The 26701-nt window shown below is 37.7% G+C and overlaps 1 protein-coding gene across 3 annotated transcripts in view; it reads right to left on the bottom strand.

The window, feature by feature from the left end:
* The window catches only part of MIPEP (mitochondrial intermediate peptidase), a 79542-nt gene that overhangs the window by 37352 nt on the left and 15489 nt on the right, over positions 1-26701 (bottom strand). For all 3 annotated transcript variants that reach the window (XM_075490889.1, XM_075490890.1, XM_075490891.1), the window contains exons 9-14: positions 26342-26402; positions 25623-25675; positions 9628-9781; positions 8585-8662; positions 7353-7557; positions 3645-3754 (exon numbers count right to left, since the gene is read on the bottom strand). In XM_075490889.1, the coding sequence (XP_075347004.1) occupies positions 3645-3754; positions 7353-7557; positions 8585-8662; positions 9628-9781; positions 25623-25675; positions 26342-26402 (661 nt within the window). The remainder of the gene's footprint in view (positions 1-3644; positions 3755-7352; positions 7558-8584; positions 8663-9627; positions 9782-25622; positions 25676-26341; positions 26403-26701) is intronic.

Raw genomic sequence — 26701 nt, 5'->3', positions numbered from 1 at the left:
GATGTACTGTTTCAGGCAATAGAAACTACTTCTCCTTGCTCCATTACAATCTCATACAACCTCTTGATAAGCAGCTGAGTGAAGAAAAAAAATGCATCAGCAGGATTATTTTACTTATCCTGAAAGATGAACTCTCCGATAAAACCAGAATCAAACTGTCATCCTCATTCTAAAAGAAAGACTTCACAGAGCGTTGGTTAAAACGATTTTAATTGAATAACCATTCCATTTTTTAAATTTAAACACTACATTCTTTACTTCAGGTTCCACTTTTCCATCCTTCTATATTAACTAACTTTAAGATCTTGGCAAGAATTTTTCAGCATGTTTGCCATGGTGGCTAAAAGAACAGAATTCCCTGTATCCCAAAGCACACTTAACTCCCTACTGCTGTGTAGTAACCACGACGCATTACGACTATTACCTGTGGACTTATTCTTGTAATCATGCTAATACAATACTGCCTTTGTAATGCCATCTCTGTGAAAAATTAAGTCAGTTCAAATTTGAACAGCTGAAATACTGGCCTTTGTTCAAGAGAGCCTCCAAAGACACACAAGCTTAAAATTATTTAGCTCGACAGACCTACCACATATCTGTGAACTTAAAAAACAAAATTAAACAAACAAACACAGTAATACAGAATGGTACGCATGCACCAGATTGTCTGCTTAAGCACTGTTATGACCTCATTTTGGTACAGCTTGAATTCATGAGCTTACCTGAGCCATTCAACTTGAGCAACTAATTAACACAGTGCTCTATTCCTTTTTTTTTTCCTCAAAGATTTTCTGTTTTGAGTTATCTTTAAGATTAAAGCAAAACTAGGCTTGCTACTTTCTTGGAACAAATATTTTTGTGCTGGCCAGCTTTTTGAACTACATTCACAAGACCTGCTCCTTTTGCCAGAAGATCTTGCAAGCTTTTTCACTCCTTAGTACTCAACAGCAGAACCATCCAAAATGCAGAGAAAGCAGAGACAGGCTCTCTATAAACTTCAAGATACTTTGGACCAGATCCTCATGATCCACATCTATATGTATAATGCATTCTCATCTTTGAAAGCCTGCCCGTCAAATCTTTTTTCTGCAATGCCAGTGAAAAACGGTTTTCAAGAGTTCATATGTTTTAATAATCAAAACAACACCTCTTTCCCTTCCTCTTCCCATAAGCATAAGCACTGATCCTCAGTGAGAACCGCAGTTCAGGACCAATCCTTCTACAATTGGCTTTTATGGCAAAGGCCATTAGAAGCTGAGACTATGCTACCAAGTTTTTCTGACTTAATTATGTTCAGGAGGAGTGTAAAAATGACAATACCTAATAATTATATGCAAAAACTATAGCATGGATGCAGCAATGCAAAAATGCTTTTTCAAATTATCTGCACTGCGCCCCCAACAAGCTAGGTCAGTACAAGACCCTCCTTCTGTCAACATCTAGCAGAGCTATGTTGGTGTAGTTGTTGCAGGAAAGATCCTTCTTGTACAGAAAAGCTCAGGCTTTTTATTCATAAAAAGAAACTTAATGGAAGTTCTCATATGGAACAACATTTGGATGAAATGGCTTTACAGATTTCACATTTTAACTGTTCCATCTACCTTCCTTACTTCCCCTTGAAAAGGGGGTAAAGTGGACTCATTTTTCTTTCAAATAAGTAAAAAACTGGAGAAGAAAATGTTGATTCAAATTTCCATATGCACACCAAAAAATTATTCAAGGAACAAAGACAGAAAATGTAACTCCCAAAAGGATTTTTGTGAAGTTGTAAATGTAAGAGAGCTGGGATTTTCTATTCAAAGTACTTTGTTACATATATACAACAAATAAAAGTAATTCCTGTAACAATCACTGAATTTCAAGAACAGAAAAGATTACTTCAATCTTTTTGTATTTAAATGACAGATACAGAAATTGGATATCAGATTCTTAAAACTAGCTTAGATGAACAAACATAAGCAAAGGCAAATTTATATATGTTGGATAATGGCTTAAAAATGCATTCTAAATCTTCAAAAAAGCAATTAAAAGGAAGCAGTCTAAAACCCTCAAGAGCCGCACAGCAGTTTCAGGCTCTTTTTCTCATCTTCCAGCATAATCTATTCTTGCCTCCTTCAAGACTGAATTTCTACATTAAACCTCTCTCAACTGCTCTCTGAAAGAGATGGCAAGATTTCACCACCAATAAACAGAAGTAGTTTTTAGAAATGCCAAATGGGACACAGCGCCTGGTTCTTAGCTTTTGCACTGCAACTAAACATGGTTTAGATTTGTTAAGCCATTTTGAAAATACAAAGCCATAAATAATGTTCCACAAATCTCTTTCAGATGTTTTAGTCAAGCTCATTCTCTGAACTCATATGCAATCAGATTAACTCCACAATGTTTAAACACTACCTGAACTTTATAGAGAACACTAGAAAGCAGCATTTCGGTATGTGGATTCAAACATACAAATGATGAACACTTGTGAACCAAGCACTTTCAACTCCCAGGTTTCAAGGAGACTTTCTTAGTGCTCTGCAGAATTGATTGCTCTGTAAAACAAAACAAAACAAAACCCCAAAAAACCCCAAAGAGATTTACAGAGCAAATTTCTCAGACAGTATCTATTAAAATAGAAGTCATGCAACCTATTTTTCTGACTGTTACAGCGGAGGCAAACATAATTCCACTTTCATAATACTGAAATATACTGAATGCTTAGTCTTGGATAAAAAGCTTCAATAAAGTGTAACAACACTACACAATTTAAGAGGCTTTCTTGTTTTTACATTTATGAGTAGTCTATTCTTCAGCCATTACATATGAGTACACTGAAACTTGCCTCAATCAAAAGCACTGGAAAAAGATCTTTGGTTATTGTTTACTGGTTTGTATTTTTGAAATGGCTGTACAAATATAAACCATGTTATGCTGCCATGCATTAAAGCAACCACTGAAAGCCACCTTGTTCCAAAGAGCACTGTTTTCTAAATTTCCCATAGAAAGCAGATCCTTGCATTAGACTGGCATAGAATAGCCTTATGTAAAAAAGGATCAGAGTTTGAATGCAGAGATTCACGACTGCCAGAATCTAACTAATCCTAATCTTAATCTAATTCTAAATAAAGCAGTACACCTCTCATCACAAAATATTTCAGTCACTACCCTACACTGTGCTAAAAATGGGAGTTTTTAAACACTGCAGATCATTTTCATTTATTTCCATTATTTGGTACCTGAGCTTTATTTTAAGACAGACTTTAGAGAGTTCGATGATGAATGACTACTTTTGTCAAAACTTGTCTGTAATTAAACATTCCACATAACTTGATTCACACAGAAGTTGTTCACCTACTACACTAATTTTGTGTAGTGTAGAAACTACAAAATCTTTGTAGGAAAAAAAGGTTGAAGGTTTTAAATATGTAACTGGAACCTTGGATCCAAGGATCTGGTATTCTTTTACAGATTACATTTATCTTTTCTGCAATCAGAATATTAACATTTTTTCTGAATAATTAAGATTATAATACTAAAAATTTCTATCCATTATTTATTTCTACTTTAAACATTACTACCAAATAACACATGAAAATGTGATTCTTTTCCTGAATACACTTCTTCCTCTTTTCAATATTTTACATATTAATTTTCCCTACCTGTCCCGTTTTATAATGCCTTGCAAACCGGTTAACCACTCGGTAGTCATTTGCAAAGTACTCCATCAGAATTGAGGGAACTTCAGCAAAATCAGTAGGACATCTGGTTCCTAGAGGTAGAATAATTGTACACATTAGCATTTGCTATTTTCATTAACACAAATAGTTAACTCTTCCCAAAAGGTTTTGCACCTTTCAGTTTGGACTTTTGGTGAACTTTAATGTTCTTTCATTTATTAAGTCAATATTTTATTTCCATAGCATTATTGTACATATTGCCAGAAAAGCTTCATTCTAATCCTACACATTTTCCTATAAATCACAAAGTAAAACAAAATATTTGAACAGCTGGGTGAGGCACCTTATAAAGCTCTGGATCACACCCTTTTTAAACTAAACCAGACTGCAGCCAAACTGGCCCTACATGAAACACCAAATCTATTTAAGTGTCCTAAACCTAAATCAAACTGCAATGTAAATAAAACTCTGCCTTAATCCCATTCACAGTTACAATTTTTAGCTTCCATCTGTTTGGTGAGCTTACTTATGCTTGGTATTATAAAGCAAGGTTAATATAAAGTCATTCATCCAAGGAACACTCTTGCAGATTGATGACATGTTCTAAGTAAGTGCAATGAGGTAATATCTTAGCAGTTAGTATTTTCAAAAAGCACTTTCCCAAAAATGTTATTTACTCTAATCTTTATCAGCACCTTACACAATGGAAGTTATTAAGAAGTATAACACATCACCAAATCAAAGCTGCATTTCTAATTTTTATATTAAAGTTAGAGATGTACAAAGTTGTTGCTTTAATAATGGACCCACTGGGTCATCACCTCTATCCCTGTCTGCTAGACAATATCAACATTCAAAACTAGTCTTAAATGTAAGTACAGTTTTTGCTTCTATTATTCTTTCTTGAAGACTATTCTTTAAAAACAGTCCTTTGATCTTCACATATCTTTCTCTAATTTTTAATCGGAATTCATAATCTGTTTTTACTGAATGTTTTCAGACCAATACTGCTTTTTAGTATAAACAGCATTCCCCAAACTCTTTTTTACTTCTTAAATTGAGAGAATGTATATAGTCTCTCAGCCATCATTATCCAAAGGCAAGATAAAGTGTAAAATGCTATCCATTTTAGCTCTTCTCTGCACCTGTTTCAGTTTGAATTCACCTTCAGACCAGAGACATAAAACCATGCCCAAACATTGCAAGAGGTTTCACCAGTATCTTTCTTAACCATTCTAACACTTATTGCTGTTACATACATCTCTGATGTAATTTTAAATCACATTTGCCCTGTTCACAGACACATTAGCAATTTGTAGTGAGACATTAACACATAAAACTGTTCCTCTGTTCCTCTACCACTGTTGAAATATCCATTTGATAGCATAAATTCTCTTTGTACTCTTTAAATGCATGATCTGCACTATGTAGTTCTGAATTGCATTTTACTTCTAACACTGCAATATCCAGTCATTCGGTTCTTATACAATACCCCAAATGCTTCTTTTGTGCCATCACATTTCATTACTAGAGTCTTTTTTTGTTGTTTTTTTGAAAATCAATTTAAAAAAGCTTAAAACAAGGCAGGTCTCAAGACAAATGCCTGCAGAACTACACTGATGTTCCCCTAGCCATTTATGCTTTCTCAGCGCTCCTTAATAAAGTGACAGAATTCTTTTAATAACCATTAAAGAGACTCCTGAAAAATTCCATTATCTGAAAGTCAGAAAGGTAAAAGGTTGAGCAGGTATCTGGGATAAGTTAGTCCTCCTGTAAAACAAATGTAGGTATTCTCTACTGCATGATAAACTAAAATGGAAAACAAGCTAGGTTTTAAAAAATCTTATACACACATATGCATTAAACAACCAATAAATGCATAGAGTAAAATGACAGATTAACTGAAAAAGAAGCACATCTTAGGTCAAAAACATACAGTATTATCCAAGTTTTGGGTCTATTAGCAGCAGAATGGGTTCCTGAATATTTGGGAATGTTAATCAGAAAAGGGGGTCAGGGGAGAGTAGGAAAGATGTCAAATACTCAGTGCATCTCAACTAGAATGTCAAATTTTTTGTTCTCACAATAGCCTATAGTCATCCTGTTTCCGCACTTGGCCACCCTAGTGTCTCATGAGAGCAGATGGCCCCTAACAGACATCCCTGGGACGAGCCATTTGATTGCCACACATTCCAAACGCTAAAAAAAAGGGTTCTCTGCAGAAACAACACGACTGACCTCTGACGCTGCTTTTGCAACGCTAGATCTGGAGTGAAATCCCCTGGGATGCAGGCCTGCCTGGAGCTAAGGCAATGCTGAAACCATGGGGGCTCGTGGAATGTTTGCGCCTCAAAATTAGCTATTTCCTGCCCCTTCAAGACTTTCCGACATGTAGACGAATATGATTCACCACCACAACAGGAGAACCCCACCAAAGCAGTTACTTTGGGCATATAAGTACCCCTGGAGGTCAAGAAGAGCGAGGCCATATGAGTGGAAGGGATGGGGGAGAGCAGTTAACCGTCCCAAGAGGCATACAGAGCTTATACTGAAAGGGCATAGGCAGTGTTCATTTGTTTTAACAACGTCCAGTAGTGACACACTTACAAACAGCTCAGTCTATTTTAATTTTAAGTGGAAGACTTAAGAAAGAATATTTTGTCACTGGGTGCAAAGTATCGGTTGATAACATAACTCTACCATGGACTCCCCTTTGTATCATTAGCATAATACAAAAATGGTACAACATTAAAAAAAAACCCCTTCAGACAAGGGAGCTACAATTTCATCTGTTTGGTTGTGTTTTCTTTTTTAATAAGTAAATGTCTACTGCAAATGGGATTTCCAACACACTGCTATAGAAGAGGATATACCAAGCTGTCCGCAGATCAGAAAAGTAGCATGCCAAGCAGCTTTAGCCAGAACACGACTTTGACCCATTTGCCACAACTGCAGAAGGCCACAGCAGCCTGCAAGCTGTCAGCCAATACACTCATTGCCACTGCTTGAGAAGAGGGACTAAATGAAAAAAGGCAATATTCCTTTTCTGCGCATCCACTAAGCTGTGATTGCATATTCTTTCATGTTCATTTACGTATGATAAAAAGGCCTACCAGTTAATCACGCTTGCAAATACAATAAATTTTTAATTTATCAACTTTGCTTTGATCAGAATCAACTCGAAAAGGCCTGGCTTTACAGATTTTCCATATTGTCAGTGTACGCTCTTTGCAAGAACTAATTTACTGATTTTCCTTAATTCAATTTCCTAAATCTTTTCCAACCCAGGATTCACTGTGCTTTTACACTAGATACAAGTTTAGCTCAATTTCAATCCTCCAACTATGCCATTATTATAAACTCCACATAAGGCAAACTTGCAAGAGTGGATACCACCACTAGAACAAAGATTAGCAGTACAGAAAGAAGAGATATAAATGTCTAATTCTTCTTAGGAGAACAGGAATATTCAAGTGTTGTTTGGTTGGGTTTTAGATAATATCTGGGGATCTGATATTGTATTTTCAAGTCGTCAAAGATGTAGAAGTATCAACATGACTCAACCATTTCTGGTTCATCCTCTTTTTTTTCTTGTGGGTTTTTTTTCCCTTTTTTTTTTTAATCTACTCCCTTCTTCTAGAAATTAAACACTTAACTAAAACAAAAAAATCACAATTCTAACTTTCTTACCAGTGACATGTTGGTACCGAGTTCTTCCCAGCATAGAATGCATAGCATGTCCCATTTCATGGAAGAGATTCTCCATCATGCCAGGGCTTAGTAGCGTTGGTGCACTCCTTGTTGAATGGGGCAGGCTAAGCATAAGAACAACTACAGGCAGCTGGTACTCTCCATTTTCCCTTAGCCTGCCTCCACGAACTGTAAAGTGACAATCCTTTTCAAGATAAAAGCAAACATATGGACAGCTAACGTCATTATATCAATGATACTAAAACAATTATGAAATTATTAAATTAAACTACTAAATCGAACCTAAACATATACTCAGTTATACAAGTTGAATTCAATGATCATTAACAGTGTTCAATATCAGCACGCTGTTTCTCCATCTTTATTATTTGCTTCATATTCATAAGGAAACTACCTTATTCCATAAGGAAAAGACCATATTGCTTTTAGAAAATAAAATTTTTGTTTGCTATTTTTAGAATTATCAAAACCTCTCAATTTTTCTAAAAAATATCAGCAGCTCAAAGAAATTTACTGATGTGCCAAATCCGTAATTTATAGATTAAGTTCTCTCCTCATTCTTCAGCAGTAACTTCTTTATAAAATATACTGCACAGCACTCCTAGTATATTGTGAAATATTAGCATAACAGAGTAATATATTAAACTAATGTAGATTCAAAGTTTGTCCACTTACCACCTCACTAAAGGTAGTAATTTGCAGATGCTTCTACAGAGTGAAGTGTCTATTGTACTGCATTGTATAGTTAATATACTGGCACTAGGCAGCATGAGTGAGTGAGCCGTAACAGTTGGAACCATCTACAGTTTTAAGTAGAATTTTGAACAAAAATTAGTTGTCATTATGGGCTTTCACCTTTAGAGAGTATTAAAATTTCAGATTGTTTTTACTTGTAAATAGTAGGCCAGAAAATAGGTGTTTAAAAATCTACCGTTTCTTTAAACAGAGTTCTGTGACATTTCATAGTGCCTGTCATCGTGTAGAATGAAGAGTCTGAGTTCAGCCTATCAGGTGACATTTTTTAAGTGAAAGGTTACTCACAAAAATATTTTACTTAAAACCACATTTGAAGTGACAGACTTTCCCTGTTTAAATTTAGTTTATTTTAAATCAAGCTAACTTTTACTAAACTTACATTGAACACAGATGGCCCTAACGCTATAGTCATTACTCAAATAAAACCTATGCTGGAACCAGATCATAAATGTTACCTGATGTGGTTTATCAGGTCGCTGAAAGAAGTCACAATAGATGTATCCTAGCAAACCTTCAGTTTCATGAACAACAGCCTGAAAAAAAAAAGTATAATTTCCACAGTGAAAGCACTGATGTGTAAATTGAAGACATAGTATTCTAATCCAAAGATTTATAATGAATAAATAACAAAAAACCCGGGAATAATTCATGTAAAATACGTTGGTAATTTTAGTTGGAAAAAAATATACACAAGATTCACAACTTGTCCCTCAAACTACAGCCATTTCTGCATGTCACTCAAAACTAATTAGTCACAGATTAGTATTAAAAGTAACACTGTCTGTAGCCCCTAAATGAATTCTGAGAAGTCAACAGTAACAGAAGCTGATTTACCATGGAAATAAAAATAGAAAGAGTAAGGCGTAATTATAAATTGACCCACAGGATATAAAGAACAGCAGCTCTTGCTGGAGGCTGGAGGTGGAAGAGCAGTGAAGAAGATCTGGAAGTGAATACATGGAGGGAAGACAACAGAGGAACCTGGGAACCTGATGACTAAATTATTGCCCAAGTTTTTATATCCACCCTCCCCTAAAAAGAGGGCAGAAAAATAAAGACGTAAAAACCAATCTCAAAGTAAAGATGACATAAAGAATAAAAAAATGAGGCAAAGACACGTGACTACTAGAATATGCACCTACAGCATTCTAGTCATCTACAGTCATCTACAAATCGAAACTAAAAAAAACCTAGCAGGGCTCATTCAGAAGGACATCTTGAAAGGTACAACAATAATCTCAGAACAGAGAAACTGCTTCTGATTCAGGCACCCTTCACGCAGACGTATTATAAAGGCCATGAAATACCAAGCGTACAAAAGGCACTTAGCGTATAAAGCCCTTGAGGTCTAACTTCAACTAAAATTAGACAACTAGCATGTGCTTTGGATAGGTACCCAAGTAATTTAAAAACAAAATCTGATTCATGGCTCAGAGGAACACACCGTCTTGTCTAACTCCCCTTTGTCATTTCAGATGCTAGGAACAAGAATACTTACCAACTTTCGAACATCTTCAGACCAAACCTCTCCTCTCTGTGTCTGTTCAGCATAAAGGGAGATTCCCAGGAGCTGACTGAACAAAGAGTTCAAACCTTCCATGCATGCCCCAAGAGAGAAAAATGGACAGTACAAGCCAGGATCAATGTTGTACCTAAGGAAATACAAGAAAACCAAAACAGTCAGCTAGTTGAGCTACCTGAACTACAGTCTTCACCTCCAAGTCATAGGATGTGACAAAATACACCAGATAAGCCCCAAGGCCCTTATTGAGCATGTCTGGCTTTATTTTTCAAATAGTGAAACTAAGAAACAGACTAGTTACAGCACAGTGCTTCACAGTAACTGATTTTACTTATATTTGGATACCAAATTCAGCAGATGTTGACCATGATTTTCAGAGATGTGGCAAACACGTAGCTCAAACAGACCATGGCAACACCATGGGTGGCCAGGCTGTGGCTTTTGATCCACAAGAGGCCACCGGCACTCAAGTGCCATTCCCATGCCAAGACTGCACCGTGTGACTGATCAGGAAATGGAGCTGGCTTTGGCTGTGGTGTAAGCCAAACCCTCAGCTAGGGCAGGAAACCAACCAGTAAGCACTGCTGACTCTGCAGTCTTGTCTTGCACTGGAGCAATAGAAACACCAAGGAGACACAATCACCTCCCACACATGAATCACACCTCAAGCTCTGGGTAAAATGTAGAAAGTACCTTACAGCTTTGAGCCATGTGAAGATTTTAGTATGTGACATGGAGTTCAAACACGGCCAAGCTTCCTGAGCCTAACATCAAACAACTATGTTCAAGACACTGTAGCACAGAAGACACACGTGGGGAGGAAGACACCATGCATCTGCATGCACACACATAAACTGAGAATTAACAAAAAGCAGTTATAAAAGTAGTTCAGAGATGTGTGCAACCTATACTTGGGCTCAAACTTCCTGAGACTCTGACCCTAAAAAGTAAACAAACTACAAGTGTATCAAGCAAACGAATGCTTTGCAAACTTACACCTTCCACAAACTGCTCAGGGCCACACAACTCTTTGGAGACAACAGCAAAATCAGAACTGGCATCTGTTTGTAGTTATGTGTGCACCCCAAATAGCAAAAATGTTCTTGCTCCCTCATTTCACATACAAAGTCCAAGTGTTAAGTTATTTATACCATTTTCTGGGATCTCAGAGTAAAGACTGTTTAACTCTAGAGAATCATAGTCCCTCCCTTCTATCTTCTTTTTTTCTTGGTCTTGTGCTTTTGCTTCTTAATGAAATGGTAACTAGTCACTGAAATTTAAACATGCATCAGCTAGACTACAATAGCTGAACACCAAAGATGAGAACCATGCTATTTTAAGGCCTATGATCAAAAGGCTTAGTTAGATACCAGCCGTGAAAGAGTCAGCTAGTCCCTATCCACTTACCTACCTTCCCACTTACCTATCCGCTTACCTTCCTTCCCACTCCCACACACAAAAGACAAGACCTAAAACCGAAGTCCACTGGGGATACTGCATTTGCCAATAAGCTGCTTACAACTGCAGCTACAATTCACGACCCAGCTTCGCTGCACTGTGATGCACAGCAGGGTGAGGTTACTTCTCTAAGCCACGGCACTCATTCTTGAATACGTCACTGTATTTTGTTTTATTTTTCTAGTATCCTTTCTATTACCTTTATCACATGCTCTAGCAGCATTTTGCAACTACCATAGCAACACCTGTCAAAAATACAGGTATGCTCAGTTACAGGATTTTGCTTATTTTCACACTACAAAGGCAAGAAGCTAAAGCCGAGGTATTCTATTCTATTTTTAATTATACTAGAACATAGAGAATAAAGCAGATTTTGCCTCTACCATACTGACACAACTTCTTCAAAATGCATAGCAACACTTAAATTCACACTCTGCATGCTGCAATACACACATTTTCCTTCTTACTCGAAAAGAGTCTTTACACCAAAAGAACAAAAATAAGCATGATATAAATCACTTTAGACCAAGTCAGATAAAAAGACTGGAAGCAAGTCTCTAAAAGCAGAAGAGATGAGTTAATTTCCATGTAGTAAGCCACAGAAATTTGGAGTACAAAGGACACTGCTTTATACCTGGAGCCCCCCAGAAGTACAGAATTACAGTGTATGTGTTGAATACCTTGAGATTTTAAAGTCAGTAATTCCTAAGAACTGCAGCTCCTTCAACAGTGGCTCTTTTTGGAAAGCTGTAGTAGGTAAATCTCAGATGTCTCCAGACCTTTATCATATCACCCTTTGCTCAGATTGAAAACTTAAACCCACCGCTAAGTGCTTCAGTCCTCTTCTGATTCTGCTCTGAAGCTTTCCCTGCATAAAGACTACAAGCCCTGTTAAAATGATCTCTTTATTAAAAGGAAAAATAACACCTTTTAGCAGCGAGTCATAACAACCTCCGTAATAGTTTAGGGCTGTGTTTTGTCACATCACTCTAAAATCTTATACCATCATCCTACATACTACTATGAATACTAAGCTGAGTTTTCCATTTGTAATTCAAACAATTGCTTCTTTAACTAAGGACTGACCATAAATGAAAAGTTCACTATAACAGTACTGTCTCAATAGAAGTTTACTATAATGCAAAGCAGGATTTCTCCACATACACCCCTCCAAGCTGGGAAACATGATTATTTTCAAAATCACAACATTTATTTCAAAATAAATTAAGGATGAAATAGTAGGTAATGATACTATTTTTGTATAGCTAAAAAATTACAGGAAAAAAAAGACAAAGTTATACATCACTTTTAGTCCTAATTCAGCCTTGAGCTGAGTAGTAACCTAGAGCTAGATCTCCTCAGAGCCAATTCCGATGAGCAGCATTTATTAGTTCTGGCTCTGCTCTGCTTGTCCCAGACTGGTTTCTGCAGAGCCACTCAAAAAACTGTACCTTGGTTTAGGTTCCAGAAAGGTTTATTAATCCAGGTGCAGCACAAAGCCCACCTACAACACTATCTCAGAACCAGGGGAGTAATACAGACATGCTCAAGTGGTTTCGTATGGAGTTTGCATGAAGGCTCTTTGCAGGGCTTTTTCCAGAGCTCATTTCAATCAGACCTACCAAAGCTATGATGACAATGTGCAAAGCCCATCTGGTAACTTCACATCCTCCTCCCACCAGACATCCAATATCACCCAGGGTTTCCCTGCCATTTCCTCCCTGTCAACTGGGAGAAGAGAGTTGATTGTACAAGATATTCCGAGAAAGAACCCATATGATACAATACTACAAACACACACTTCAGTAAATCAAAATTTAACTCCACGAACAGCTCACAGTCATAGCAAACCATCAGATTTTCACAGCTGCAGGAAGTTAAAACATGTAACTCCTACCAGTGAGTTCAGCTGAAGGAAAAGAAAATAGGAAAATGGTAAGAAAGTCACCAACAGCACCCTTGAAAACACCAGGAAATTAAGCCACATTTACAAAGGAAGCAAGAAAAATCAAAAGAAGTGTGGTATCAAGAGAGACCAGACTGTTCAAAATTTTCTGAAGAGCAGAATTTTTTTCTGATGTACCAGCTAATCCTGGAAACCATTTCCAAACACATGAAAGACAAGAAAGTCATCAGGAGTAGTCAGCATGGATTCATCAAGGGCAAGTCATGCTTGACCAACCTGATAAACTTCTATGATGAAACAACTGGCCTGGTAGGCAAGGGGAGAGCAGTGCGCATCATCTACCTGGACTTCAGTAAGGCCTTTGACACCATCTCCCATAAGATCCTCACAGAGATGCTGCCGATGTACAGGCTGGATGAGCAGACAGGGAGGTGGACTGAAAAGTCTGAATGGCCAGGCTCAGAGGGAGGTGATCAGTGCCACAAAGTCGAGTTGGAGGCCAGTGACTAGCAGTGTACTCCAAGGGTCAATACTGGGTCCAGTCCTGTTTAACGTCTTCATTAATGACCTGGATGATGGGGCAGTTTACCCTCAGCATGTTTGCTAATGACACCAAACTGGGAGGAGTGGCTGATACACCAAGGAGTTGTGCTGCTATCCAGAGGGACCTGGACAGGCTGGAGAAATGGGCTGAAAGGAACCTCATGAACTTCAACAAGAAGTGCAAAGTCCTGCATCTGGGGAGGAACAACCCCAGGCACCAACATATGTTGGGGGCCAACCAGCAAGAAAGCAGCTCTCCAGAAAAGGAGCTGGGGGTCCTGGTGGACACCAAGTTGAACATAAACCAGCAGTGGGCCCTTGCCGCAAAGAAGGCGACTGGCATCCCGGGCTGCATTAGGTAAAGTATTGCCAGCAGATCGAGGGAGGTGATCCTTCCCCTCTACTCAGCACTGGGGAGGCCACACCTGGAGTGCTGTGTCCAGTGTCTCAATACAAGACAGACATGGACATACTGGAGAGAATCCAACAAAGGGCCATGAAGATGATGAAGGGACTGGAGCATCTATCAGGAAGGGCTGAGAGAGCTGGGACTGTTCAGCCTAGAGAAGAGGAGGCTCAGGGTGATCTTATTAATGTATATAAATACCCAGAGGGAGGGTGGAAAGAGGATGGAGCCAGAGTCTTCCCAGTGGTGCCCAGTGACAGGACCAGAGGCAATAGGCACAAACCGAAACACAGGAGGTTCCCTCTGAACATCAGGAAACACTTTTTCCCTGTGATGGTGACTGAGCACTGGCACAGGTTGCCCAGAGAGGCTGTGGAGTCTCCACCCTTGGAGATACTCAAATGCCGCCTGAACACTGGCTTGGGCAGCTGGCTCTAGGCGGCCCTGCTTGAGCAGGGAGGTTGGACCAGATGACCTCCAGAGGTCCCTTCCAACCTCAAGTATTCTGTGATTCTGTGAAGACGTCATATGGAGCATAGGACTAAGACCACATAGCTGCAGTATGAGATAGATTCCAGCTTTATCAGAGGAGGACAACCGCTCAGTGTCGGTGGGGCTGTGAAAGGGCTGCCAGGGGAAGGTGAGGGCCAGCAACAGCTTTCAGTGTGTCATGCTAACTGAAACAGCTTTCAGTATTTCATGCATTACCACACTCAGTTGAAATACTGGATTAATGTGTTTGCTGGGGGGCAGAGGGGAAGAACTCTGAAACGACGTTTCATTTCATTTCTGTCAAAAATGCAGATACATACTAGCAGGAGAAAGCAGAGATATTTCTTCATGGATAGAAGAGCTCACATTAATATATTACAGGGAGAAGATAAGTGCCTATTTCTTCCTCATTCTCAGCACTCCTTGAACATGTGCATTGTCCCCATGAACTTACCCCATGATGAAGAGAATGGGGAGACAGCTTTCTGATAGGTATTTTGTAATACACTGTCACTATGAGAAGTGGGGGAAAAAAAAAAAAACCCAGTCTGTAATACTTTTGTCTTTTGGAAAAGCACGATACTTATCCACCCACACATGAAACTAGCAGTAACAGACTATACTGGCTTAAGGCAGACTCCTCAGGGGAACTAGTCCCCTACCCTGGGTAATGTTTGAAGATGTCACAATCTTGACATTTTGAATACAATGAGGTCCTGATTAAACAACCACTTTAATAATAACTACACAAAGTTAATGTCAGTCACTTCTGGTAGAACATTGTCAGGATCAAACCCCTCCCACATTTAACGAAAGATGTGTGTCAATATTCCTCTTGCCAACAGAAAATTGCAAAAAAGTTTTGAAAACCAACATTTTTTTTATACAGAATGCCAAAAAAGTTTCTAGTTCTGATCTCACTTATTTCTCTATTTCTGCCTTGCCTACTACACCAGTGTACAAAGAAAGATCAAAGCTGAAGATACTGAAAATTCCTCAAATAGCACTAGTGTCTTATGACACAAGACTGATATTTAAATTACTTTTGGACAATCCTGACAGCAGTCAGTGGTGATTATTATACCTTAAGTTATGTGGCGTCTATAGTTTGTTTGTTTGCTACCCCCTGCAGTGTCATGGGAGTTACTAAGAAAGTGGTTAAAATATGATAATATAAAGCAATTTTCACAATCAGATTATAATAATCTATAACACACTTCAAAATGAGTATCGGGCACTAAAAAAAAAGCTACTGCTCCAGGAAGTGGAGAGTACATCTTAAAAAAATCTTTCTCTAATACCAGTCTATACCCAGTAAGCAGTAATCATTCCAGACACCAAAACACAGATTTAATTCACAAGTTTTGAATTTGGTCCTACCTCATACATGAACCCTCTTTTCACAAATCAAGTAAGACCAACTATCATTGAAGAAAGCCTAACCCCAAACTTGCACTGATTCCAGGAAAACTTTCTCTTTGGGCTTATTTAGGAATAGAAATTAGCCAAAACCTCAGCTATCTGAAGCTGATGTCCTATAACCAAAACCTCAGTTCCTGGAATTATTATTAATAGGTGATCTTGCCATTCAGTGGCAAGAGCAAGCATATGACTGACTCTTTTCTGAGTCCCCCACCTTCAAGATTTAATGCTACTCACTGCAGAATGAAAGGTGTAACACCAGATAAGATTAGAGGACAATGGGGAAAAGGGAAGAAATTAATTTAAAACACTTGAATCTTTCCCAAAAAAAGAATACTCAATGAGCAGAACAGGAAATCCTACAATCTCTACTAGATCTGTAAAACTGAAGTCTGGCTGGAGGGTGTGGGTGGAAAATTATTTGGAAGAGTTTACAGACAAACTACATGCTCCCTTATTGAAGATTCTTGCTTGATTCCAGTCACTCAAACAGTAGCAGCCATTAGCAACTTCATTGTTTCCAGATGACAAGAAAAAAGCATCTGTTTGCTAGCAAATGATTACCCAACCTCAGTTATTCACAGCTTCATCACCTTAGTGAAACTGCAAGAACACAACATTTCCCAGGCACGGTATTTCAGTATTCAAATTCACGCTAATCTAAAACACCGTAGCACAAATTCTTGGCAGCAATGGGGACTGTGATTGTGACAGCAAGCCAAACTTCTCTTCCCTCAGCCCTTTGAATGAAATTTCTAATGCTGTTCAAGGGTCTCGGGTTGTATCTTCAAAATACTCTCTGACCCGGGCCAAATTATCTAAAAGACCACATAAAACTCCAAGATGAAGACTTCTATCAATACACTTCTTTAGCACTTTAAACTGCCCTGTAACAAAGATAGAGCTTGTCTGTCTAGGATGCAGAGCCTTTTTGAGGGCTGATCCAAGACTGTAAAATGAATTTCTCCTCAAGCTAAAGGGGAAACTCAAAGTTCACCATCTTCTATCCCAGGTGTATGGTGTTTCTTTGATCATTTTTTTCAAATGTGAAACCAAGTGTATTTGAAAATGCCCACAAAAGCCTCCCAACAAAATCCTACTAAAACAAGGCATTTTAGTGCACATTACTTCTCTATTGATAGAATGAAAGGACAAAAATTTTCGTTAATGAATTAACTGACAGTGACTGACTCTATATAAAAAGGAGCAGAGTTTCCAAAGTACTACAGCTTAGCCTGCCCCTGAACTGCTCACCGGTCAGAGCAAAGCAAATCTTCATAATCTATATGTTAATAACTGTTGATGACCCTACTGTGCATGTAATTATTTTTATTATATTACATGTTAAAGTAGCAGCCATTCTAAGTATCACTTTATGCATGACTTTCAAGCTGTTATCAACTGTGGGCTTGGACAGTTGTCTAGCTTTGCTCCTTCTGTGCAAAACAAATAGTAAAAAATTCAAATAAAACTGCAAGAAGCAGCTTCTTTAATATGAGCACACCCTTTCTGGTCACTCTTTGGCAAGCTGCCTCTACATTTATTCAGCCAAGTTACAATTTTTATCTCCAACAGGAAATGCATTCAAGTATTTTTGGGAAAGGAAATCAGAAAGGAAGTTATTACAACCCATACTGAACTACACTAACAGGCATTCTGCTACCAGTAAAATTTCTACTAAGGGTTACTGCTAGTAGCAAGAAATGTTAATGTTCTGGAGACAGAGACCTAAAATCTGCGTTGGAAACCAACTGGAGCTCCATTTGGCAACAACAACTGCAGAGAAGTGCCTGAAGATAGGTTTTCTTGTATGCTGTAATTTGCAGCTTGCTTGCTGCACCAGCTGAGCAGACAGGCAGAATTCAATGGGGAGGATGATGCACATGGCATACTAACGTTACTAGCATTGTACTGCTCTCTCCAAAGTTGGCAAATACATGGAAACATGGTTACAGCACTACCTAAGGAATAAAAAGGATTCAGGTCAGCTAAGCAAGCCAGGGCAAGAATCAAACAGCCTGTCTGGATACCCTTTCACTTAAAATGCTAGTTCTGGGCCCCAGCAAGGTGATTCAGAGTGCTTCAAATAGCCACCTAGGATGCCTGTGTCACCAGAGAAAGGCAGACACAAATATAATGCCACTCTCAGGCTTAGCAAGGTACCAACTAGAGCTAACTAGCAGAAGTCTTGAGCTCAGCTACGAGCTCTTGCTCCTCTCTGGAACTTAGGCTTCCATGACTGGACTGCATGTTTTATACCCGAAACCCAAGAGGATGAACAGCACAGCCTTTCCTATAGGAAGATGCCATTGAAAATGCAGGCAAAGGAGATGGAAGAATGGTGGTCTCAACAGAACTTTACAGAGAACTACATACTCCAGTCAAAAAGACTTCTTACCATAGAACTGTTCTGCTAGGGTATCTGAGGTCAAAAAAGCAGGTGTGGATTGATTTTTGATACTTACAGTGCTACAAAAAGTTTTCCCAACTACCCTTGAACTTAAGCACATAAATTTTCTTAAGTCCTTATGTGAAACTTAAAGGATCTGAATGCACTTCTGAAAGGGCAGGAAAAGGAAATACCAAAATTTCTATCCGTTACAGACATACACACCAGAAAACACAATTATTAATCTAAAAGATGACTTCCTCAAATCAAGAAGCCATTTTCACATGACTAGTTATTAAAAATAAAAAAAAGATTGCTTTTAGTTTAGATGTAAGAAATATCATATTAAATTTATGTAAAAAAATAAAGGACACCACTACATAAATCTCACTCTGAACAAATCAGAAACAGCATCAACAAATATATACTTGAACTCATCTACACTGGAAAATAATATTTTTCTGTGTGCCAAACTTTCAGTTAGCTACTTTGACTTTAAAAAAAAAAAATCAAGAATTAAAGTAGTCCCTTTTATTGTACTAACAAACCTTAAATCATGTTGTTGGTCCTGTAGAATTGCATAACTCATATGTCCAAAATGTCCAAAACTGTGAAAGACTGAGAAGCACAAAAATGAACAAAAGAAGTTTGTTCTGCTTTCATTTTGTCTTAAAATGTACTCCAATAACTTAATTCACTCTGAACATCTGATTTCAAACACCAAAGCATTTGTATTTATAACAAAGCCCAGAAAAGAATGAAAATTTTCTTATGTACTTTATGTCAGAATGTGAGCTCAGAAACTTTACAAAGAGAAATCTCAGTCCCCTCCTAAATAAAGTAGAAGTATCAAAGAAAACACTAGTTTCTTTGATGTAAAGTCCTGCTTTATATTAAAGGATAAACTATGTTAAAAAATCCAGACACCTTACTTTTACAGTATGCAGCCCAGCACTATTTTTAAAAGAAGTAATGTAGCCAAACCAATTTAAAAACTGATTTTAAAAAGAAGTTAACTGACACAATGAGGTTTGGTTATTCTTCAAGAACAGCAGGCTTCAAACAAAAAGGCTGTGTCCCTGTGAAGAACAAAGATGTAGTATGTGATTATAAATAATTATTTCTAAGCTGGTATGACTTCACTGAGTCTAAATAAAATGCAGACTTCTAAAATCACTTTCATTTAAGCTGTATATTTGGAAGGAAACTAAGACTGTTTTGTGTAGCATGACTTTCATCTATTCTATTAAGAATGCTTTTTATAAACTTGGACATTAGGGATATTTGAGTAAGGATCACTGTTCTTCAGAACATGAGCATTCAGACTCTTAACAATTGCAAATTAGCTGCTTGGCAAGAATTCTTATCGGTGGCTATTAAATGTAGTCGCTGATATATCCTGGCTTCTTTTTTTTTTTTTTTGAGAAAAATTATTATCCTGTTGACGTCCACAAAAATATAGAACACTAAGTTAACTATCTCTCATAAAACAAATTCTGTCAAAACTTTCAAAGAAACTTGAAAAAATCTTGTTAGTGGAAGATAAAAGTGAGATGAACCCCTCAGGTTAACTTAAAGAGATCAAGACAAGGAAAACCCCTTCCAATTTTCATTGCATGCCAGACTATGAAATTTAATTCTTTACCTGAAGGGAGATTCTTAACCATGATTTAGGGAAGATTCTCAATTTCTTAAAAATAAGAATAAGAATAATAATAATAATAGAAAGCCTTTGTACTCTCATCAACCATAAACTAGCACCTGTATCTCACATTCCTTTTTTCTTTCTGTTAATTGTACTTCATAGAATATTTTGGAGGAGGTCAAGGGGTAATTTGGAATATTGGTTTGGTATTGACACTGTACGCAGCTTTTAGATTTGACTTTGTTTTCAAATTAACAACAATTTCTTTGTCCTTCCACAATGCTTTGAATAAAGAAATAATTCTTGAAACTTGAATTCTGCTTCACAGCAAGCCTTTTCAAGAACTTTCAGGATTCCCTCCAAAAAGCTTAGTCCACTAGCTTAGTGACTGGTAAGTTAAATGGACTTTTTGCACCTACATTAGTTGATTGAATAGAAGGCATGCCTTCCCTTGCTTATAAACGGATAGTTATAGAAAGTTTTCCTTCTCTATGAGCACTTTGGTTGAAAGATTTCCTATTTCTTTTTAGATTTTGCATTATTCTTTCACTTCAGCTTTCAATTTGAAGAGAGTGACAGTTTTCTCACACATTCCACAAAGGGTCTGGGCTATTTTTCCACGTGGCGTTCCCAACAGAGAACACTCTTTCATAAAACTAAAAATAATTTAACAAAAAAGCAGCCATAAACAAGTTTGTTTACAAGTAACTTGCAAACCTCAACATTAGTTGCAGCTTTTAGCAACTTGAGAAACATCCAGTCGTGTTTAGGTACCTTGGTATTGAACCTACCCCTCTGAAAAAACAAAAGTGCTGCCCACTCTCCCCTGAAGCTGGCAGCCTGTGTACAGTCCCAACAAGAAAGGAGATGAGTTATTCCTAATTTCTGCTCAGCTGGTCACCCCAAGATCCAAAACGCCTGCAGTTGATGTGCTGGCTTCTCTTTCCTACACAGCAGGAAACTGGCTTAATTTGGCATTGGTTTGTTCATCCCCAAAGCCACTCTTATTTACTTCTGCAATCCCAAAGAGACGGACCAGCACAAAGTGCAATACCGTGCAAGCACATCCCAGTTGCAAGTTAAGTCAAATCCATGACATTTTGGCAAAAATCCCAACTGTGAATTATAGCCAGAGAAGTCAGCCCAGCCTGGTAAGCACCGAAGGTTAGGGAAACAGGAGTCAACACCAAATACAGTAAGCTCGCCACTGATGCTTCTCAAGAACCGTTCTGTGCCTCCATCAAAAGTGGCTTAAGCACAGCCAATCCCACCTTCAAGGCAAATAGTTGACCTCAAAAGGTCTCTTCCAGCATTTTTTGTCTTTTTTTGTGACCTGGAAGAAGTCAGCAAGGCTACTACATCTTTGCAAGATCAGGGCCTTGAGAATTATTTATAACTGCAGCTGCACTTACTGAGAAGTAATGGGATTTAATTAATACTGTGGTACTTGCCTGCACTAAAACTCAGTATTATTTTTATAATATACATATTAGACATCTTCTTACTTGCTAGAGGCTGAAGCATGTTCCAGCATTCACTGTTTTATTACCCTTAGCCTGCCAAAATTCTTGAGGTTCTCCTAATTACTCCATCTTCTTTTAAGATACTACTACCATGAATTTCAGAGTTTTGTCTCCATTTTCTCTTAAATGTACATTTATATTGACATCTATTTTCTCTGCCACTTAAACTATAGCTACAAAAACATTACACAGTCATCAGTGTGGATTTAAAGCCAGAGAGGCTACTTAACATTAATTTAAAATTAAAAAAAAAAAAAAAAAAAAAATTGTAAACTATCCTGTTACCATCAATAGGAGACTTACACTTTTGAAGTAGGATCAAGTTTCCAGGGAAAAGACTTGGTGAAAGCTGACAGAAACAAAATTATTGTGGTTAAGTTTACAGAAAGAAAAAAGTACTGTGTGAATTAAGTCTGGAGCTCCTCCTGCTGTTCAACTTATAAAACAGCAGAAACGGTCAGTAACAACTGTAGAAGCAAAGGGTGAAGAATAAAGGCAACCTGATATGACAGCAAATGTCATTAAAATTCAATAGTCCAAACGCATGTGAATATCCTGCATTCTTCAGAAGTAAATATCCAGCTCTTAAAACAAATGACGAGGAATCTAACGAAGCATTTGTTTCCTTAATCCTGTTCTAATATAGAATAAATGTATATTTAGAATATAAAATACAGAAAGACATTTAAAATATACAACATACAGATATAAACCAGACACATTAAAAATATGTCATGAGTTTCAGTGTCATTTGAGACAAATTGATGTAGCTGGTCAAAATCGGGAGAACTAAAGAAGTAAAAGATCACATCAGGATCACGTTGTCTAATCTTTGCTCACAACATTTCTGTTTGCAAATACGGTAATATAGACCAAAATAGGAAACAGTAAACCTTTTTCAACAGACACAGACACTGTCCCATCTAATATTTCTTGCACCCCTTAGTGGTGCATGTGCGACATAACAGAACGTTGCTAAGTTACTTAATCAAGAACTAAACCCCTGTAGTCTCTTTCTTTATACCTGGCTTCATAAAGATAATCTGCATCTGCATTACGTACCTGACAATATCTAGGAAACTATGGTTCTGTACATCAGCTGGAGCCACAGTGACAACAGTAGTCCAAAAGAAATACCCAAAAGCATACATTTGCTTCCCTTTCAACAAAAACATTTTACTAAGCAAAACAAAAAATAAATTCCTAACAATACAGAAATCCACCACACAAACTAAGTCCCAAAACATGACAGACAAAAAGGTAAGCCATGCTCTGCACACAGCACTACTACAAATATGACCATGGCATTTCTGTGAAAGACATAAAGCTAAAAGTAAATTTCTTCCAAAAAAGAGAAACCCTTAAAGAACAAAATAATTAATCTACCAAACAAAGAATACTAAGAATGGGAGAAATGCATGACAGGTGAATATACCTTGTTTGAAAACATATTTTATCATTCCATGATTCAAAAACGCAAAATAAAATGGGATAAAATAAGTAAAAATTATATTAAATTATTTATTTCTCTTATAAATAAATAAAATGAAACATGATAAAATTAAAAAAAATCAGAAAGTATAAATTATTGTCTCAGGGAAAAAAAAAGCCAAAGGAAAATAACATCACTTTTCCTTAGAGACATAATTAATACTACAAGATAATTGGCTCAGTTAGAAAGAGAGTAACAATAAATAGCCAAAAGTCAAACCCCCACCAGTATGAAGCTTTGTGACAGAGATGGTTCTCATCTTCCAGTTAGAAAAGTGTTGAACTGAACACACCATAGCATCCAAGGGGCATTCAAGAAAGGATGTGGTCAAACAGACGTAAGTACAAATATAAGATAAAGGATAGCGGATTCACATTTATGTAGATAATAAGCGGCAAACAGAACATGTTTAGGGCACAGACATGACAAGGTATATTCCTGTCCTCTGGTTGTTGTATGAATACTCTCTGACTCCTGCCTACTTTCAGTCATAGAGCACAGCCACTGATACTATGCAGTGGAGAAGTGAGTTTTACTTTTCAGGGCTGATTACCCAGTATCCAGTACCCTGTTAAATACCTACAGTATGGGCAGAATGAATGTAAAGCGTTGTTAAGTGACTGCCAGATCAAAAACTTTTCCCAAAGACAGACCACTATACAGAAAACAGGACAGTGAAAGACCTAAGCCCATGGTTTTTAGCAAAACACTGCTGCACGTGATGGAGAGGAAAACTACTTTTCCTTCCCTGTCTTGTAGATGCTTGTATACCTGCCAGAAAAAAATACTCTTGCCCTACCTGGAGGGAGAAAAAGGTTGGGCCCCAATCCTGCATTGTAATCAGGGAGGCCGCACATAGGTTCAGGAGATTCTTCACACTGATCCAGCTGCCAGACTTGGTGTCTGGATAAATAAAAAATAGCAAAGATGCAGTGCCAATGTCTTGGTCTGTTTTACCTGCAGCTATCCCTTCATAAAGCTCCCATGCAATTCTTGAAGTAAAGTAACTTTATTGGGTCTTTTACAAAGCCCCACAAGGAAAGGAAATATTTTTCTTCCTAATGCCAAAATGAGCAGAATAATCTATTTGTGATCCTCAGCAACTCAACTACAATATGGTGAGCTTCATGAGATGATCTAAGAAGGACAATAAGACAGTATCAGAAGACACTTCTCCAGGAGGAGAAAGAAACAAACGCAGAGCCTGCTACACCTACACCGCTCTAACCCTTATGGGACACACTCATTCTGAAAACAGGGAAAGCAGACACTATAGGAAATGTAGAAAATAAATAGGATACATAGACAATAAATTTCATCAACATTTGACGGTAATGTTAAGCACTATGTATCCGAATGTAATTCTTGCTGTTTTGAGGACACTATACAGGCAAGGTAAAGGAAATCTGTAAGCTACTTGTTCAAGTATCTTGAACGAGTATGACAGTGCTCTTCCACAGACTGCTACTGACCACTGCTAAGATGGGATCTGGAGCTAGATGGACCTTGATTCTCGTCCCGTATAACCACTACTTCATTCCCACTTTCACAGAAGCGTGTCTGCTACCTATCCAGTTTAAAACAAAAGCAGCCACTCCCAGGCCGTGCCACAAACAAGCAATCCACACATACACTGTGGAGTGCTGCGTGCTCTGGCATCGGCTACTGGGAGCAGACCCAGCAGCTGGACATCCCTCTCTCCCCTGCACAGCAAGTTCTGCGCACCCAGGACATGAACGTTGCTGCACATGCATAGCTCAGTTTTCATTTGAGCACGCAGTAGCTTAAGACAAGGCCAATATTAGAGCTGCTGCTCATAAAACTACTGCCTCAGTAACAAAGTACAAGAAAGCAGCAGAACAGCCAGGCCAACTGCCAGCAACCCTGCCACGCCATGTCTATACTACCATAGCTTTCTGTTCCAGAGTAAACTACTACTTTAATCAGATACATCCAGTCTAAATTTGTTTAAGAAACAAAACCCTACAAATCTGCAGTGAAGGAAGATTTTTCCTCCCCCTCTTGTGAGAGAAGCACCGCTTTAAATTATCTTTTCCAACACAAACTTAAAAGGTCACCGCTGCTGATCTAATAAAGGCAACATGCAGGGCTCACGTCTTTCAGAGCTGGCATCTCATTATGTGCAAAGGTCTTGTGCGCTATTTAAGTCTGTGTAGAGGATTTATTTCCCAGTCTTTGCAGGAGAGATGAGAATGAATTCTATCCACAAATAGTGAAGATCTACTCAAGAAGTTGCTATTTCAAGTCTGTAGAAGGGGATGATAGGTGCATGTTCAGTAAGAAGTAGAATACAGTTAAAATATGAAGAGGAGTTGGATTGTATTCAGTGATCAAAATTTATTTTTAAACATTACTGCAGCTCAGCTAAGAGCTAAAAGCAAAACAAGAATAAGGATTTTCTAGCAGTTCTGAAACCGTTTCATCCTCTTGTATCTTCAAAGAGGGCCAATACTTCCCCATAAAACAGAAGAGCCAAAAACTTCTACAGGCATTCCAGCAGTAACTAAGAAATGTTACAAACAACTGCCCCACCAGATACTCTTTATTTTTTCATATTGAAGTACATCTTCAAAGAAGGAAATCCTGTTTACATTGAGGGCTTTCTCTATCCTTATGGCAAGGAATGAAATAAAGACACTTATTTACATTACAATCATGAACATAAGGAGCTTACCTCTCAGCACGAAGGACGCCACTGTAGTAAGGGTGATCCCACGGCATCAGCTTCTGAAAGAGAATTCCAGCATGTAATTACAATAATGGACAACAAGTGAACCCAAAGTAAAGGTTTTGTTTACTTTGAATATTTTTGCAGTTTTGACAAGTCACATACCTTCAAAACCTACTGGGAAACATTCAGTGCTAAAAACATCATCAGAAATAGCATCACATATCATAACTTGAAACCTTTTTTTTTTTACATTTGCTTCAAGATGGTACTTCTTATTCAAATATATAATAGGACTTCATACCAGATTTCAAGAAATACACTCAATTCAAATAAAAAGATAAACCTAGTTATGTACAGAATTAGCATACATACAATACAGTATACAAACTGGACATGCATCTAACCTAAAGTACAGCCTTTATTTTTCAAATGAGTCAATTAATTCAAAACAAAGTAATATTCACTTTCACCACTTTATGCTTTGGTTATCTCAGTATCATTTTGTATAAACCAACAGCTATACCACACTCAATGTTTGGTTTTAATACAAATAGCAGCTAAGCAGTCAAAAAGCATTTGAAGCCAGAAGACAGTTTCTCTTTCTAATTATACTATGTGTTGTACACTAAAATAAAGTTAATTTTTCTTGTAGAACAAGGTTAGCTTATACTGTATTTTTAAAAAGAAACAAACCAGAAACGACACATGAAAATTTAACTTACTGAATTCTGGGGGTTGAGCTTCATTTTCATCTTTGTCATCATTTCAAAATCTTTTTGAGTTCTAGAAAATATTTTTATGATTAAAGTGTTAATGAAAGATTTTTGAGCAATGGAATACAGTACACAATAATACTCCATCCTAAGAAAATGCCCATCATCAGATGGGCCCATCTATAATGCCCATCTAATGCCCATCTATAAAATGGCAAGCCCATACACTTCGGTAAAATAACCTTTTTGTTCTGCTTCTGTCATTCAGTTACCTTCAAATCAAGTCCCTCTTACTCTGGTTGTACACCTCCAAAGCATTTTCTTTCTTACAATACACCTCATTTATACATAGTGATGAAACTGTTTTGT

The sequence above is a fragment of the Mycteria americana genome, chromosome 1 (genome assembly GCF_035582795.1).
Source record: "Mycteria americana isolate JAX WOST 10 ecotype Jacksonville Zoo and Gardens chromosome 1, USCA_MyAme_1.0, whole genome shotgun sequence".
Taxonomy (NCBI): domain Eukaryota; kingdom Metazoa; phylum Chordata; class Aves; order Ciconiiformes; family Ciconiidae; genus Mycteria; species Mycteria americana.
Note: the sequence above shows the minus strand (reverse complement) of the source record. Positions and strands in the feature narration are given on the sequence as shown.